The 19,039-nt window shown below is 44.0% G+C and overlaps 1 protein-coding gene across 1 annotated transcript in view; it reads right to left on the minus strand.

Annotated features, from left to right (window-relative positions):
* Ttc27 (tetratricopeptide repeat domain 27) overlaps positions 1-19,039 on the minus strand; it is a 144,343-nt gene that overhangs the window by 63,328 nt on the left and 61,976 nt on the right. Inside the window, exons 11-12 of the mRNA XM_032908915.1 lie at positions 17,008-17,103; positions 13,930-14,052 (exon numbers count right to left, since the gene is read on the minus strand). Coding sequence (XP_032764806.1) covers positions 13,930-14,052; positions 17,008-17,103 — 219 coding nt within the window. The remainder of the gene's footprint in view (positions 1-13,929; positions 14,053-17,007; positions 17,104-19,039) is intronic.

The raw sequence follows: 19,039 nt of genomic DNA on the forward strand, positions 1-19,039 counted from the left end.
TGACAATGTGCCAAGTGCATAGCAAAATTCTTTTTTTCTATTCAGCTTTAAAGGAGTAAACGTAGCCATTTACTAGGTGCTCGTGTCCTGGAGAAAAGGCTTCTTTCAGAGTTAATTTCTGGTTAATGCTAATGCTTTGGAACCTAAAGAACTTGTAGGAGTCAGTCCATTCCAGAGTAACCTCACAGGCCTTTGAAGTCAACGATGATATCTTCCCTAGCGCCTGAACACAGCACGGTAGACATAACAAGTAAGCAGCAGGACAGAGAGCCGAGCAGTGGTCCCCAGCCTCACTTTCCATCCAGCACTGGGGCCTACATAAGCCACAGGAAGGTCCACCTAAACCTCAGAGGCAGCAAATGTGTAGGTTCTAATTAGCCACCTATTTACACTGACAACACGCATGGGTCCTGGAAAGCACCAAGAATTCTTATAAATAACACAGCGGTGGAACCAAGTGTAGCTACTGTCCAGGACATGACCTTTTTTCTGAAGCCCTGGCCCTTGAGAAACGGATATGGATAAAGAAAAATGCTCCTCCCTATCCAAGAGCTACACACTGTCAGACCAGAGCACAGGGAAAGCATGTGTGTCTTATCTTGCCTAAGAACACTAAGAACTTTATGCTTTGGTTATCTTATCAGCCCATCAGACCTCATCAGTCAATGGCCTTGCTGATACTCTACTGATAGAATTCAAGAAACCAAGATAAGAAATTGTTTCAATGTCAACCAAAAACCAGCTGAAAATTATCTGCTTTATATCATAGCTTATTATGAGAAAACAGTCAGTTTATAAAAATTATCTTCATAATTTACCACCAAGCAATCATTTCTTAACTAAAGTGGTTATGGCTTTAATCTAAAATGTTACAGGTTACACAGAAGCTTCTTTTAACCCTTGGTCACAGCTATCAGCACTATTTCAGAACCTTTAGCAAATGGGGCCTTTGCAGGGGATACCAGCTCAATTTGAGCTTCATTCTGTGTCCAGATGAGGTACTTCTGTGTCTGCCCAAGTTCCTCTATGCACAGTTAGAATCCCTCTGAAGCTAACTGAAAGGAAATCCTCCCCACCTCCAGTTGCTTCTGTTGGGTACTGATCACAATGCCCAGTCATTAAGACACAAAGCTTGTAAAATAAATGCATAATCTTATATACTCTAAACTCTGCTACAGAAATAATGTTTTAAGCTCCCCTATATCAGAATTCTTTAACTATGTACATAATCTGCAAAGAATTTGCTGGTAGTTAGCTGTCTTCCAGATAGCCAAGCTCCCAAGTCCAAGGGAAGCCCTTGCCTCACACTGTGTCATGTCAGTGTGCTTGCCCTAGGAATGAGGTTTCCTGAAATCCCCTGTGCTTCTGCTTCCGTGGCAGCACTGGCCAGAGGGAACTGCAAGGCAGAATGAACCAACAGCCTTTGCATGCCAACATGGTCATGGGCAAACACAGTGCCAAGCAAGACCCAGAGCAGCTTGGGGAGCCCGGCTGGCTCTTGGAGTGTGTGTGTGTGGCTGATCTTCCCAGCTGTGAGCCGACCCTGCTGATCAAAGCAACTCCAGCCCTCTGTGAAAATCTTGCACTAACTCACAGGGCGGCTAGCTACAAAGTTCCCAGAGATTTCCACGGACCTGCTTAAGCTTCCCTTCACAGTCTCATCTCTATGGAAGAACCTTCACAGATTCCCCTTCAGGGTCTGACCTCCCCACCTATAGCAGCCTGCTGGAGACTCTTCCCCATTCCTTGGCCTCTGTTTCACAACTTAACTTGCCCTTTTATACAAGCCCTAACTCCAGGAGAGCCCTTATTCTCAAAAGGATTCAGAGCATCTACTTCTTCCATAAACAAAGCAAGCCTGGGTACAACCTTGTCGACATTTTACCTTTTACATCAATGTCACCCTTACCTTTTGTATATTTCCATTACATGGTGACTCATAGGCTCATTTTCAGTCATTAACTCAGTCCCTATCATAATTCTGAGAAGTAGGTATTAACTATGTGAGACAAAGTTAGACTTAGACTTCTCAACCAAGTGGTCAGTCTCCAACCAGAAGCCACAGAGCTGAAAAGCGAGGCCTTTTTCCAGGCTTAACACTATTCCACAGGTTGATGAATGAATGGGTGGGGGTGGAGGTGGGGGTGGACAGGTGGCAAGATGTATCAAAATCCACCATAAAAGCACGCAGAAGGAGAGCCAGCTTTTTTAGCACTCCCAAAGTTACCAAGAGCATACATGCAATAATGCAAGGCACATTCACTCAGAAGAAGCAGCCAGACCTTGAGGAGGGCGGCTGGCTTCATGGCACTGTAACTCGGCCATGCCTACTCCCTCTCCTCTAACTCTGTGTGTCTTTTAAGAGCTACAGCCTCAGTGAGAGCTGGTCTGGCAGCCACCAGAAGAGCTCCCTGGATTTGGTTCCTTAAAGCTCTGTTCTCAAAAATGTGCTATGCGCCCATCTGCTGAAGGCTTGGAGAGCCCACCCACACCTCATCCCCTGTGAGCTTGTCAGGGAAACCCCTCCAAAGCAATCAGAGACAACTGCTAAGTTCACAGTGGCATGAGTCTGTGACTGAGAGGGACAACAAAAGTGAAGAAAGGGGTGTCATTAAAAGTAAAAACCACTAATGCATTACATCGTAACCACTAAAAAAAAAAGTCACTAAAAAATGATTGACATAAACCTATATTATCAGTAATAAGTATAAAGGAACTAAATACTTTAATCGATTCGAAGACAGGAACAGACAGAATGAAAAAGCTATCCAACTAAGATGTCGTCTTCAGGAAACATACTTTAGATGTGAGCACTCGAATACGGTGAAAGTGAAAGTGTCAGGGGCGGGGTGAGCAGTAACCAAGAGAGCTGGGGTCGCTGTAGGGTCAGAGCTCCAGAAAAAACTGTTAATGGGGGGGAAGTCACATTTATGCCAGAATGTTCACTCATCAAGAAGCGGCAATGGCTATAAACGCGTGCATCTACAACACGTCTCCAAAGAACAAGAGCAGAACTGACAGTGCCGGCAAGAGATGGGCACTGTATGCAATGCTCCGTGGAGCCGTCACGCTAGCTTGCAGGGATGGGCAGCAGACTAAACGGCCCTCGGAAAGGGAGGACATGAACAATCCCACAGATGTGCTGACTGAGAATACACCTAAAGACACTGCAGCCAACCAGCGCAGAGCATGCGTTCTCCTCAGGGATGCACAGACATGCTCCAGGATGTACTGAATGGCGGCTCAGGATACCAGCCCAATAAATCTGAAAGGACCACAGCCATGCAGTGAATGGATTAAGGGCATCGTGAACACGCAAAAGTTAAGCATGCACTCCTGAGCAGCCAGGAGTCAAAGAGGAAATCACCACAAAACCAAAAGCACGTTAAGATGAAGCGAAACAGAGACGTTCCAGAAATTACAGGACAGAGCAAAAGTATGTGCAGAGGAAAATTTATGGCTCTAGATGCCTATGTGGAAAAAGAAAAAATATTAATCAGGAACCTCAGCTTCCCCCGAAAGAATCAAAATGAGGAGCAGACTGAACCCAAAGATGCAGAAAGAAGCAAATAGCAAAGATCAAAGACACAGGAGAGAAAACACCGAACCGGAAGATCCAAGGCTGAAGTCACTGAAGTGAGACTCGGGGAGCTGGGGTGACGGTTCAAGAGGAACTTGACATACAAACGTGTCGGCCAGAGTTTAGATCCCCAGAACACAAATAAGACAGGCCAGGCCGCTGCAATCCCAGCTCTCAGAGGTAGACCCAGGATCTCTGGAGCAAACTGGCTATCACAGCTAAACATCAGGACCTGTGGCTCCCAGTTCAACACACCAGACAGCTTCAGAAGACAGAGTGAAACTGAGTAAGACACAGGCCTCCAAACACAGACCCAAACCTGTACACTTACACACACACACACACACACACTTTTTCAAAAAAGGTTTAAAAAAGAGAAGAATGAGGAAATACTCATTACTCTTAAAGAAATAAAAGCAAGTAAGAGACCGTACATTAGACATCCCACATTAAAGTAGGATCCAAAGCTCAGCACATCAAATCATACCCTAACATATCTATTTGATTAAAAACATGACCAAATAAATTCTATTTCTGACTAGACTCATCGCATTTTAGACTTGAAGATTTGCTGGAGTCCAAGACTCAGAGTTTCTAACCTTTGCAAAGAAGACAAATTAACGAACACAGCGAAGTTAGTGAGCAGAAACCAGGAAAATGTCCACACTGAGAAATGCTGAGGGGTAAAGGGCTTCACCTGGCTATCTTACTTCAGCCTCTAACTCCCAACCCCATAACTCTTTAGGAACCAGGAACACAGTGGGTGGCGTGAAACTTGTCCCTGGCAAACTCTATCAGCTGTGGGTGCGTGATCATCTGGAAGATGGGTGTGGAGGGTCAGAGGGACGCAGCTACCTGGAGAAGGGGGGTACAGCAGAGCAGTGGCCCTGCCTGGTCCAGACTGACCTCTCCCCACTGTGCATTTTTATGTTAAATAAGTTAATTCTTTCTCCTTGAGATCTTACACCTCCTCCTCCTGCCAGCAGACTTCTCTCTCCAGGGCAGTGCTCGAGGCAACAGATTTCCTTGCTTCAATTCGTCACACTGCATTCCTTGGCCTTTTCATTTTCTCCAACATGTCCCAGTTTTATCCTTCCTCCTCCACTTATCCACTAAATTTGTACAATTTATTACTTTACAGAAGATGTACCCAGCTTACAAGAATACACCACTGGGATACCATGTGCAGCCCTGCAACAGCAGTTTGCAGGACCAGGGTCTTCAGAGTGCAGAAACTTTGTAGCTGGCTGCACAAGGCTCTTTCCTGTGGGAAAATGCAATATGGGGGTGGAGGGTGAAACAGGGTCTCACTCTGCTTTCCAGGCCTGTCTCAAACTCACAGCTGGCCTCCTCCTGCCTCAGCCTGTGGAATCTTGGGATGACCACAGCTCAGACGCACAACTTTATAAAGACACAGGAAAGCTTGTCACTAAATGTCTATTACATACCATTGTACTCCCACATATGCAAAGGACATTTATCAGCTTTATTAATCTATTTTATTTTTACACAATTACTTGCACAATTACTTTTCTTAATGAAATCACATATGAGTAGTGAGTCTCAGTATAAACTTAGAGCTAGGACTTAAGCAGCACCTATAATTACAGTTAAAAGAATACAGGGAGACGACACTGCTTGGCCCAGAGAGTTGACAGGGTTGGAGAGTGAAGGGAAAGAGCATGCAGGGACTGGCCCCTCAGCAGCCAGTCAGTACACCATGCAGGATTTGGGCCTAGTTTCCATCTGGCTATTTGGGTTTTGTTTGACTCTTGGTTAAGGGGTTCTTTAGTTTTGCTGTTCGGTTGGTTTTCATCTTTTGGATCTCTACGAGAAACCAGGAAATCTGGAGTTTTTAAAAGATGAAATCTGAAATTTTTTACTATGATTTTTTTTTCTCCCCAAACACTGCAAAAGACAGACAAAATGCCTTACTGGCCTACATTCAACTTGCAACCTCAAACTCAGGGTATAAACTCCTAGTACTTTGTGGGAACCAATCCCCCCATTCCCTGTGCAGTTCAGGTAGAACTGTGGCAAGTGGCACATGATGGGACCAGTAACCATTTCCGTTTGTAACAGTATGGTGCTCTGTGGTGTTAAATGGAAACCAGACAGAGGGGGAGAGACCCCACCCTACTACTTCAATCTCAAACAGCACTCTGTCAGCCTTGAGTGAAAGTTCAATCTTCAAAGGAGGGGATTTTAGTCTGAAGTAATTCCCAAACTGTACTTCTTGGCTGTGAGTTACATGTTGATTATTTTGGATTAATGGAAGGAATTAAAGTTCTAATGTGTGACAGGAGCAGTCCTCATCTGGTCAGCATACACACAAAAAAAGGGAACAGACAAACAAACAACTATGGCCAGTCCTCCCAACCCAAAATGAGAAGGCAGAGACGAGCAGGTGGACTCAGTGGTTCTGAGTGGAAAGGGTACCCTGAGGACTAACTATCAAAATGACAGGCAGGCCGAACAACCAAGCCAGTTCACTCCAAGCAGGTAGAAAAGACAGGCCAAGAACAAAAAATGGTGTTCCTCGGAGCTGCAGAGGAGGCTCAGTTAGGATCCTCTGCTCTTACAGAGGATGGAGTATGGCTCCCAGCACCCATAGGCAGCTCACAACTGCCTGTAGTCCAGGGGATCTGACCCTCTTCTGCCCTCCATGCACATCCATGTGAGCACTCACAGGAACCCACCAGATACACATATATGAACAAGTTTTTTAACTAAAAATGAAAATAAAAAGATCTGGCCTTCTGGCAACAGGCCTGAGTTAAAAAGAACCAAGCACATGTCCAGACCTCACAATACACATGTGAAGGGTCTCACACAACAGGTTTCTTCTAACCACAGGCTTTCCCCAACCCCAAGCAGAGAACAAGCGTAGGCTGATTTCACTGAGGAGAGGTTAGCTCTCAGACATAGGTCCTACCTGGTGGGAAGGTGCTCTACACCCCTCACAAAAGCAAGAAGGATGCCTAGGGCAGGGCTAGGATAGCACTGAAGCACCTTCTCCTCTTCCCAGGGACGATACTCCTAGCAGAACAGCTTCCTCCTGGTAGTCGTGTCCCAAGAGCAACAGCTAAGACGTGCAAAGTGCAAAGGCCCCATGTCTGGCTGGACCCTCCTAGCCTCACGACCTGTGTGGTGCTTCTGAGCCACGTGCTCAGAGCCAGCTCCTCACTAATTGCTTCTTGCATTTATGTGTGTGACAACACCAAGCTCTGGCTTGGGATTTCTCAAAGTGTACTTGCCAACACAAACACTCCAAGTGCAAGCTAAAACAGAGTAATCTAAAGCAGGCCTAGTTATCCGATTAGCTGGTCACCTCCTATTTGCATTACCCAGCTGTGTGTGGAGCAGTTTCAATTACTGTGCCTCGGAGGGGTTTAACTCAAACATCTAATCTCCAAGTTTTATGGACGCTACAGCAACCGTGAAGGCAGGCAGGTGTGGGGACAGGACAGGCTTTATAGGGAGTGAAATCAGCTCCTGAAAGACAAAATCTGCCACTTACCAATGCTAACCAGTAAAATGACAAAGGCGATTCACGATTCAGATTTTGTTGTTTCTTATGAGTAGCATGTAATGATGACAAACTGACCATGTAAAGAACAATCCATGAGACACGCTTAGAAACTGAATCATCAACAACAAATTATGGTGTTCTTATAGTTACTGGGTGAAAACTAGAGACTCTAAAGTTCCCATGAAAGTGGGAGCAGGGATTACTACTGGGAACAAAACAGGATGGTAGCAGGTGTTTTGCCATCTGGCCAGTCTTCCATAAGGAGGCTTCTACTGGGGTATTTGCTTCCCAGCACATTTTCAACTATTTGTCACATGGGTGGTATGGTGTCTGGGGACACAGCTCTAAATAACATAGATTAAACAGCACAGAGGAAATGAGCCAGCTAGAGGGGTATCAGTGTAGTCCACACACTATACACCCTGGACGGAGACCCAAAGAGTAAGCAAGAGTTAGCTAAGAGTGACAAGAATTCTAGAGACAAGAGCACAAATGTGGGACCTGAACTAAAGCCACGCCATCAAGTCAGGTAACTACTGGATTTCGTCTTCCTGGAGCCCTGGGAATGATATGGACAGGAGACTGTGAGGAAGAGGCCGCGAAAATGGGCAGATCATGAAGCAGCAGCAACCATTCACTCTCCATTCTGGAAACAAAGGGAAGTGACTGATGGCTGGGACTGCCATGGTCAGATACTGCCTTAGGAACACTGCTCTGGTAAAGAACATACAAGAAACTCAAAATCACATAAAGCTTTTATCTTGGAAGACACATCCCCACCCCTCATAAAAACTACACAGATAACTGAGAACCCTCAGCTCTTTTTAAAGTAATGAATTTACTTGCAACTTAAAACAAAATGTTAAGTCCATGGTTACAGTAATTTGAAAATGTAGCATAATCAAGATACAGCTATGTGACCTCGTGCAAACCTGTCTTCCTGCAAAGAAATCCTTTTTCCTCCCCAACCAGGTCAACCCCCTCGGAGCTGATGCCAGCTCAGCCTCTGCTGCTGTTTAGAGAGCAAACTAGGTCTATTCAACAAAACGAGATTTTGCCATCAACTAGAGGAAAGTCTGACAAGCCAGCCAAATAACTGAACAATTAATGCTAACAGATGAGAGCCAGTGCTGGTCCCAGGGTCAACCAAAATTAATCTTAGGTGCTTTGCCAATGGCCATTAAATTGTAAGAATGGCTACAAGCAGTACTCTAAACTAAAAAGTCTGCGAACGTACCAGGGCAAGGTGTGAACGTGACCATTGCCTCAATCATTAGACTCAGGCATATCTCTAAATTAGCCTTTTAAAAATAAATTATTCCATTAAGCATCAGATGCCAGGATTAAAATTTCAAACATCCAGTGAAATCAAAGGCAGTGCAAACCACTGGCACAGGGCCAAGCACCAGAAGCTCAGCCGCTCCAGACATTAAACATCTGCTCCCAACTTGAAGCAGTATTTTTTAGGGCTTTGGTTAAAATTATCTGAAAACATAACTTAGAAAGATGGGCAGTGCCGAACCTGAAGGGACGGATCAGCAGGTCAGGGCACTTGCTGTCCGTGCAGAGGACGTGGTTTCGGTGCCCAACACCCACAAAGAGGCCAACAACAATCTGTGACTCAGCTCCCAGGGATCAAATACTCTCCTCACGGTACACACACACACATATATGCAAGCAAAACATGCGTTCATATAAAGGCACAGTAAATAACTCTTCTTAAAAAATAGAAAGAAGGGGTTGGGGATTTGGCTCAGTGGTAGAGCGCTTGCCTAGCAAGCGCAAGGCCCTAGGTTCGGTCCCCAGCTCCGAAAAAAAGAAAAGGAAAAAAAAAAATAGAAAGAAAAGAAAATTTCTTTGTTAAACTCAACCTTTAAAAAAAAAATCAAGATTTTTTGGGGGGAGGCTATAAGTCACAAAACTTTACAACTAAATAAATAACTACATTTCTAAAACTATGAACATTTCCAGTAATATTTAGACACAGGTATCTGTCCTTACTCTAAGGTAATTCTTACGAGAACATAAAGAAATCTTACATAATATACAGCTAGTGGGGAAGCATCGACTCCTTCTCTAAGGGCTTTTCTTCCAGCTGGGGCATCTCAGCTTTCCATACTTTCTGGAAATAATTAAATTAATTTCAACGCATGCCTTGGGTATTTGCGATTCACCAACTTGCTTAATCTTCTTAAAACAAAAACAAAAACCTCAAGAAGTCTTCTAAAAAACCACTGCTTCACTGTCTGGAAAATCTGGGTTTGATTCCCAGCACCCACACAGCACCTTCCAACTGTCTCTACCTGCAGGTCGATGGGATCTGCTGCCCCCTTCTGGCCTCTACAGACTCTGGATATGTACCCGGCACACAGATACACATGCAGGAAAAACACACGCTCACATAAAGTAATCAACATAACTTTTAACAAACCCACCACCATTTCAAAAGTGGCCATATTTCCTATAGCCACTGCTATTTATTTGTTAACCAATGTGAAAGAATCACACAGTAAGGAATGATGAGATTAGAAACCAAGATACTCATTCTTCCGTCCATTCCTTCTTTAAACAAACATTTGCGACAATAGATGCTAAAACGAAAAATAAGGTTTTGAAGAAACACGGTTCTATATTTGATCAAATCTGAGATGCTATCAACCATAAGGCAAATTCTTAGTGATAGAGGACAATGCTTCAATTTTTTTTCTATTCAGTAAAGTTTGATTGATTCTTTCTGCCTTAAATACACTGTTGGGCATTTCCTATGGCAACCTCTCTTTACATAGCTTAGAACAAAACAAGGCTTAAACAACCTTTGCTTGTTTTATTTATTTATTTTTTTTTTTTTGAAACAAGGTCTTACTATGTAGCCCAGGCTGGCCTTGAACTCACAGAGATTCACCTGCCTCTCCCTCTTAAGGGCTGGAATCAAAGGCATGCACCTACAAACCTGGCCTGCATATACTTTTTGAGTATCTTTCCTTTGTAGCTTTCACGAAACACTTGGTTGTTACTTTTAAAGAAATGTTAGTGAAATTATGACAGTTTTACCAATAGAAATGTTTATTTCATGATTTCCCAATTTATTTCTCTACTTAGGTTATGTCTTTTATTTTGCTTTGTTTTTGATTCAATACCAAATACAAGAGCTTTTCATTTTAAGTGCCAATTAAATCCTACAAATGTCATGCTGACAGCGTTGAGGGGGCAACATGGTGTCCGCTATAACCAGCATGCACAGACTCCAGTATTGGTCACCTGATTGAGACCGGAAGATATCACTGTTAGCTGAAGTTCCCATTTCAAAGCTACCAAACCGTGAGCAGGTACATGTCTTAGAACCACAGCAAACATGCATGTGGCACAAAGTAAGCCCCATTCTGGAAACACACATTACCATGGGAAAACCTAGAAGCCAAGCAGACCTCGTGCTTCTCAATAAGGAGACCGAGGCAGGGCAGATAGAGTAACCTGCCCCACGTCACAAAATGCATGAAAGCAAGGGAGCATGTGGGAGCAGCTGTCCAGAGAAGAAGCCCTTAGTCAAGTCACGCTGCTTGAGTGACCAGTGATAGACTCTGTGATCTGAGGTGAATCAGAAAGAAAGGGGAGCCTTCTGCTGATGTACAAAAAAAGGGAATGAGTGGATAGCAATGGAATTCTTTCCCAGGATCAAAATATTATATAGTCTTTACAGCAAATCCTCAATCCTGCTGTAAAAGGAGGCCGTGCTGGGAAGAGGAATGCAAAAGGCCATTTGCAGCTAGTTGCTTCACAGACACCATTTGGGACAGGATGCAGATCTATGTCAACTTCCTGGCATAACATTGCCTTTGCCTGGAGTGGGTGTCACATGTACAAACATGGTGACATGATCTGACACAAATATCATGGTCTACGCCTTTGAAGTAGACAACGGCAGCTTGCCATTAACGTCTAGGGAGAACATGTTGCTTTATGAGCTCAAGAGGACAGCCTGGTGTCAGCAGATGAGAACAAACGTGACACACTGAGGGAGCACTGGCACAATGAGTACTGGGTGCCTTAATGAGATTGTTAGGTGTGTAGTCCAGAAGCCCTGCACCGCACCACCGCACCACCGCACGCACACGCACGCGCACACACACAAAGCCAATGTGGCTGCTTGTCAACTCCCAGCTAAGTCCACTGTTGTTCTGAGTTCTAAGTATAACTTTTTATTTCCCATTTCCCTTTTTATTTCCCTCTGTCCTGACCCTGCAGGCAGTCCATCTCTCTCTGAACCCCTTTCCACCACCCCATCTGCAGCTGGTAGTCGACTTCAATTCCTGAGCCCGTCGGTCTTCTTGACCTCTAACTCAAAAAGCCCAATTTTTTCTCTTACATTTCCCCCAACACAACCTCTCCCGTTGTTTTTCTTCTCAAACTCCCATAAACTTGTCCTTTAGTATTCCTCCAAGCCTGTTTTAAATTCTTTGTTGATATTTAGTTACTGTACATTGAAGTGGAAATTTCTGGTTTCTTGCTGAGCAGACACAGAAGAGAGGATGTTTTGCTGAGGTAGACACGGGTGAGGGGCTGTCTCGATGAAGCTGAGCAGACACAGGTGAGACAGACACAGGTGAGCAGAGGGTGCATGATGATTAGAGAGAATGTAAACCCCACAGACAATGCGACAAAGCTCTTGCACTGGTCCCCCTGCCCCACTCTGCTAGTCTTTGCGGATGATGCTCTTGCACTGGTTCGCCTTGCACTGTTCTTTGCTTGCCATGAACTCGCCAGAGAGCCCTTGACATCACAGCATCTTCTTGTTGCTCCCTTGGACTCGTGCTGATTCGGCAGAGCCTTGCGGCATCTTCTGGACCCAGCCACTACTAAGTGTCTGATGTTTTGGACAGGGCTGCTGATATTCTGACAGCAAAGAGTGGGATCTCCCCAAAGCACTACTTCTAAACAGGCCCACAATCCCTATTTCCTGTTAACCTTTCTTCTGCCCCTACCTCTGGTAGGTGGGCTAGGAGGGAGGTTCATAAACTCGCCAAAGAACCCTAATTAAAGTAGGTTATGAAAAATCCAAGCCTACATTACATGAATGCATGAGTATGCATGAGGAGGTCAAAGGGCAACTTTATGGCATTAGCTCTCTCCCACAAGCTCACCTGGGTTCAACGGTGGACCCCATATTGCCAGGCTGAATGGTGGTTTTGTTGTTGTTGCTTCTTATTTGTTTTTTAAATACCTCCTCTCCTCTCTGTCCCTCCCGTCCCCCATCCACTCCTCCTTTTCTCTTCCTTAGAGATCAAGGAGCCATGGCATATCAAGTGGCAGTAAGACTGAGCACCTCCTCTTTTATTAAAGTTAGACGAGGCAACCCAGTAGGAGGAAAGGCAGGCCACAGAACCGGAAAGTCCCTGCTCCCACTGTTGGGAGTCCCAAAGAAGACAAGCTATACAACTGCACATATGCGCAGAGGGCCTAGCTCAGTCCTGTGCGGGCTCCCTGTTGGAGGTTCAGTCTCTGTGAGCTACTGTGGACCCAGGCTAGGTTCCGTGTGCTTTCTTGACCCCTCTGCCTCCTACGATCCTCTGCAGTAGTCCCCAAGCCCTGCCTAATGTTTGGCTGTGGTTCTCTGCATCTGTTTCCATCAGTTCCTCACTGAAGGAATGGCAAGTGTTTATACACGGAGGGCCAGTGCAGCAACTCCATCTTAAACTGTTTTATCTGCCATATTAAAACGTATGAAAGGCACCATGAATCTTGTGGTGACACTGCTGGTTCTGCCCTACACTAGACAACTCAAAGAACTTCACTACCATTGACCAATTCATGAAAGACATACAACTGTCACAGTTCTTTTTTAAAAAAAAATTATTTATTTTATGTATATGAGAACACTGTCCTCAGACACACCAGAAGAGACATCCTCGTAACAATGGAAAAGGTAAAAGTGGGAATAAAAACCCACCTGAGGGTTTTACTGTGCTGCACACTCTATCTAGTCACATCAGTACAGTGAGAATCCCAGACTGGGGCTGCAGCGCTGACTCAGCAATTGAAAGCACATGGGAGCCCCCGGTGCAGGGAGCCGCTGTTCAGTTCCCGGCACCACGAAGTGACCCAACCATTTGGAACTCTAGTTCCAGACCACCTGACACCCGCTCTGGCCTCTGCGGGCACGAAGCACACATATGGTGCACAAACATAGATACAGGCAAGATGCCCATGCACATAAAATAAAAATAGTTTTAATTAATATATGATTTCAATGTGTTCAGTTTAATGACTACTCACAATGTAGAGTCACAAGTCTTAAAATATGGTTCACTTATAAGGAGAAGAAACAACAGATTAATAACAGATGCAAATATTACAACATTTTCTCTGTTGACTCGATTTAAGAGTGGAATTAAATATGTATCACACACTTAATAATGCTTCTGCCTCGGCAGGGGCCACACAGACTTTCTCACACAGACTCAGACTCCTAGATAATCTCTCTATGTCCACAGTCTCTGATCACCAGGTACCCCAAAGATAATTAAAATAAATTCCTCATATTTTACTTCAAAGCTGTGCTACAGAAGAGTCAATAGGAAAACAAATCAAAATGTGCAGTGCAGTTATTCTTCTTTCTCAAATGCCAAATATCGTTATCAACTCCAGGCTGCTTTTCTCTTTTATGAACACAGAAAACATGTTATGCAACATAAATCAGAGAAAACACTAAAAAGTCTTAAGTTAAACAAGGAACACAAGCAAATGCTATCAGAAGGGTCTCTCTAAAGAGCAAGGGAGACAGTGGAAGACGACGACGCTCACATAACTGTCAGTCACCTACCTTCCCGTGCTGCCCAGCCCTCTCATGGCAGATGACCACGTCCTCCCACATCTCCAGCTTCTCAAATATCTGCAGGGCTGAGCTGGTGCATCCCAACTCAAACAGCAAACCTGCGAGCTGGCGCTGGGGAAACAGGAGCAGCGAGACATCACATCCCTGCTATGAAGGAAATCCCGTTTACCTTCCTGTACTCCAAACCACCTGTTAAAAGGGCCAAGCACTGTAATACATACATCTCCTACCGAATTCAACCTCTACTACCTACGAATTTTTACTTTAGTAAGCTTTTCTACGGGGAATGAAATACTAAAAACAAAAGAGAAACTGATCAAAATACTCAATGCCTTTCATTTTTAATGCAGAAAACCACATCAATTATTTCCTTCTTATCTAAGGAGTCCTTCCATGAGAACCTCTGATCTATAAAGGTCATGTCCAATAAATCAGTGTTTAAAGTTCCACAGAAGCAATGCAGACAGCTTAAAGCTCTTTGCCTAACATGAGGCATCTCTGGCAATCTCCAGCACTCCTGCTAATTCAAGACACATTCTACTGATCTAGTCACTTAATGTCACAGTTCCAGGAAGATCACAATGAACAGATTAGGCTAGGGCAGTAAAAATTAAATTCAACCATAAGCAGACTGTGTTTTAAGTGGCCCATCCTACAGGTATGGAACACATAAAGGAGATGATGCTGGGGAATAAGTGAGCACTGTGTTGTTTTCTCTTTGGAAGATCTCTTACTGCTCTTTGCAAATTCAGGTCACATTTAAGAATTAAAAAGCTAGTGGACGCTTAGGCATGAGGCATGCACCTTTATCTCAATACTGGGAGGCAGACGCAGGTGGATCTCTGCGTGCTGAAGGCCAACCTGGTCTACGTAGTGAGTTCCAGGATAGCCAGGGATGTACATTGAGCCTTTGTCTCAAAACAAAAAGGGGACAGGGCTTAACAGTATCTCTATAAAATACCATAAGATATAGGAGCATCTGGCAATCTCACAGCATTGAATTACATACAAGCTACAGGAGCAGACACAATTTGCTGCTCATGCAAGAAGTATGGTTGATTAAAAGGTGAAGAAACTCAGGATGATATGGTTGGCCAGTCAGTCATAAAGACTTTCCTTAAATTTCTTTTGGCACTTACCTTTCAAATAATACATAAAGATACAGTTAGCTACTATGATGAAAGCAAAAGAGCAATTTAATTTAATGAAAAATGACCGACATTTTATCAACTGCCTAAGGACTCTAAAACCATAGCTTCCTAAGGAGACAGACAATCATCTAAATTTGGATTTCCTGTCTGTAGAGAAACAGCTACATAGCTGGAGAGCGGGCTTAGGCTCACAACCAAAGAGCAGAAGCTTCACACTTAACAGACATGTTTTCTTGTAACAATAGCTCAGAATCCTAACTGCTGACCAACCACAAACCACACAGGACAATGCGCTTCATTAGCAACACAGACAGGGACCATGCACACCAAAGGTGTCAGCTGCTGACTCCTCCTGGATGAAGACGCTGCTCCTGAGGTTAGAGCCTCACATTCTGCTCCCTGTGCTTTTTGTTAGATATATATGGAAGGTGGCTTCCAAAGTGTAATAATAAATTAACCTAGTTTAAAATCCTAACCCCTCTCAGGATTCTCATAACAGGACTTCTGGGCCACTGAATAGTAGGCAGTTTTTCTAATTCTCCACATCTACCTGTGTGTATAATACACAGGTGACAGGACAGGAAGGTGAATAAAAGGCAAGTCACTAAATCATCTAGAAACCTCTGACTGACATTATGTAGTCTGTACCATAGAGCCTCATCTATAAAATCAGTGTGATAAAATAAGGTCATGTGGAAACTGCAGAACAACACGCATGTATCCTGCTAAGTGTGCCATTAATCTCAGCACTGGGGAAGCAGGCGGAGCTCTGTGAGTTTCAGGTTTGCCAGGGTACACAGTAAGACTCAGTCTGAAATGTGTTTGGGGGCGGTGAGAGAAAGTAAAGTGCACCAAATACGAGGACACTGGGAGCTAGTTCCTGTGCAAAGGTCACTGCTCTGGGGCTCAATTCTCTTCTCCATAAAGTTTAGAAACAACTTAAGGGGGCATATCCATCATCCAGGAGGAGCACAGGGACAAGGGCCACACAGCAGCTCTGTGTGGCTTTAGGAGAAGAAAAACAATCGGGCATATCCCAAAACATGAAGTGCTAAATACATGCCTTGGTTTGGAGTTAGTTTATGTATTTATTTATTTTTGTTTTTGAAAACAACATCGTTAAAAGGTTCAAAGGTTTATTGTTTGGTAGAAAGTCCTCAAAGACATTTAAATATAAAGTGCTGGGGCTCAAGAGATGGTTCTGCCATTAAGAACACTTCCTACTCTTCCAAGACCAGAGTTCAGTTCCCTGAATCATGTCGATGGCTCACAACCACCTGGAACTCCAGCTCCAGGACACTGTCTTCTGTCCTCCATGGTCACCTGCACACACACACACACACACACACACACACACACACACACTTCCTCACACACTCACATGCACAAACACTCACAAACTTAAAATCATGTTTTCATACTCATACAACCTCACACACAATACACTCACATTTGTACGTAATAAAAAAAAGTAAATCTTTAAAAAGCTAATATAAAATGTCCTTTTGGAAATGGAAGCAGGCAGGCAAATCTCCTGAGAGGCAAAAGCCACTCTTTCCTTAGCTAACGCTCTCTTTCCCTCTTCTCAGTGCCTTCCCCTGGACACCAATCTATGCTTGCATCTCCATTACAACCTTCTCTTAATAAACTCCAATGCACGAAAAGGAAAGCAAAGCATTTATGATTCTCCTATCTTAATTTCTAGGATTCTATCTACTACCAAGTTAAAACTATTCCAAACATTTATAAATCATCTTAGTCAAAACAGAATCTGAATCAACTGCAATCTCCAACTGCTTTTCTTAATTTCACTGACAATTTTAAAGATTCAAAAAATACGTTTAAGTCATCCCTTTCCGATGCATTTTCTTTTCTAACTTAGGGTATGTTTCCTATCAACGACAAACAGAAGTACCTCGACAGCCCAGTGAGGGGGCACTTGACAGCAGTAGAAAATCTTCAGACGCTCCAGTACAGATGTGGTTTTATCTTCAAATTGGTCTGCCAGAGCCTAAAGAATACATGAAATCATCATAGTCTGTATGCATAATTTTAATGTAAACAACAGTCATTTTGTCCAGGTTAGAGATTTATGAAGTTTCTTTTAAGTATTTTAAAATCTTGAAATTTAATCAAAACATCTATAAACATGCACATTTAAATACTTCCAGGAAAATTTTTAACTAAATTTTTTATAATAAATCTTTCAAAGAACTAGCATCATTACTAAAAGTTTTCATTTTCTCTAAGAAAATTGTTCTCTACTGTATTTATCTCCAACATAGTGGCATTTTGACAATGTCACTCCCAACGTCAAAGACAGAGTAAGTATGTAAAGAGTTTGGGTCTCCCCCGCTCAGGAATTAAGTAATGAGAAGAGGCAGCTCTATCCAATTACACTTGAGTACTTTCATTCTTCATCAAGAGATGTCAGGGTGGGCATCCATTCAGGCAAGACCATCTGTGTGTGCAGCAGGCAGCTGCAAGCTCTGTAACTGAAGAATTCCTGTGATGTCCTGAAATTCCCGACCTGCTAATGAAAAGCAGCTCCCAGACTACACCGAGGAGCAGATGAGATGACCGAGCTGGCCCTTTGGAAGCAGGAACCCAGGCCAACTGCAGAGGCAAAGCTGGCACCACAGAGTAGCCATGTGGCTAGCCATCGAAAGCTCCCCACGAATGTCACCTTGAATACAGACATAGTTTGAATCTGAGACAAACACATGGACAGCAGCTCCGTTACCTCAGTCGTCCTCAGGTTTGTACTACACAGGCTTTTTCTAGTATCGAACCTTCTTTTTGGAGGCGGGCAGGGGTTGGGAGAACACCTTAAGACAGGGTTTCTCTGTGTCCCCCTGGCTGTCCTGGAACTCACTCTGTAGACCAGGCTGGCCTCAAACTCGGAGATCCTTCTGCCTCTACCTTCTGAGTGCTAGAATTAACAGGGTGTACAACTGAGTTACTGTGACTTCTTTCCCACAATGATTGAGTTATTAGTAACTTTTTTTGGGGGGGGAGACAAGGTTTCTCTGTGTAGCCCTGGCTATCCTAGAGCTTGCTTTGTAGACCAGACTGGCCTCAAACTTATGTAGATCTACCTGCTTCTGCCTCTGAGTCATAGGGCTAAAGGCATGTGTCACCACACTGGGGTTAACATACCTTTGTTTTCCTGACTCACACAAAGCTGTTATACAGGGTGATGCCCTTGCATTTAAAGATGGCAGAGCACCATGTGACAGCCGGCACACATCCTCGGGCGGAAGTAATGCTGTATTATACCTGTCTTCTTTCAAGTTGTTTGAATTTTTACAAATTTCAATTTAAAATTTAAAAATAAAGTTAAGAATCAATAATGAGACTCCTTAGAAGAAAGATAAGGACAGGAATCTAAAACATCCTGACAAAATCCTGCCGTGATTTGATATGAAATGTCCCCCAAAGGCTGATGTGTGTGAGCACTTGGTCCCAGCTGTGGAGGGGACAATACGGAGAGGGGACAATATGGGAAGGGGACAATACGGGGAGGCTGCAGAACCTTTGCACCAAGAGTGCTAGCAGGCAGCACAACAGGAGTGACGGATGGATGGATATGTCTGCCTTTAGTTCTGATCTCAGGACTCTCTGCTTCGTGATTGGCCAGTGAGAATTGCCATGGTGCCCGAAGCTTCCACCAACAGACTGAGTTGTTCTCACGACACCTTCCCTGCCACAATGAACTAACATCTCCTGAAACCTGGAGACAAAGTCAATCCCTTGGCTGCCTTTATTGGGTATTTTATTAGAGATGAGGAGAACAGTAAGAACCACAGAGCAGAGCACACACCAGTCCCTAAGTGGCACAGCAGCTCCAAAACCATGACTCTCCGCAGCGTGCAAGGGAGGACATCCACTCATTAGTTCTGTGTCTCACAGAACGAGTTCCTGTGTCAGAACAAATGCAGCAGGAC

The sequence above is a fragment of the Rattus rattus genome, chromosome 7, assembly GCF_011064425.1.
Source record: "Rattus rattus isolate New Zealand chromosome 7, Rrattus_CSIRO_v1, whole genome shotgun sequence".
Taxonomy (NCBI): Eukaryota; Metazoa; Chordata; class Mammalia; order Rodentia; family Muridae; genus Rattus; species Rattus rattus.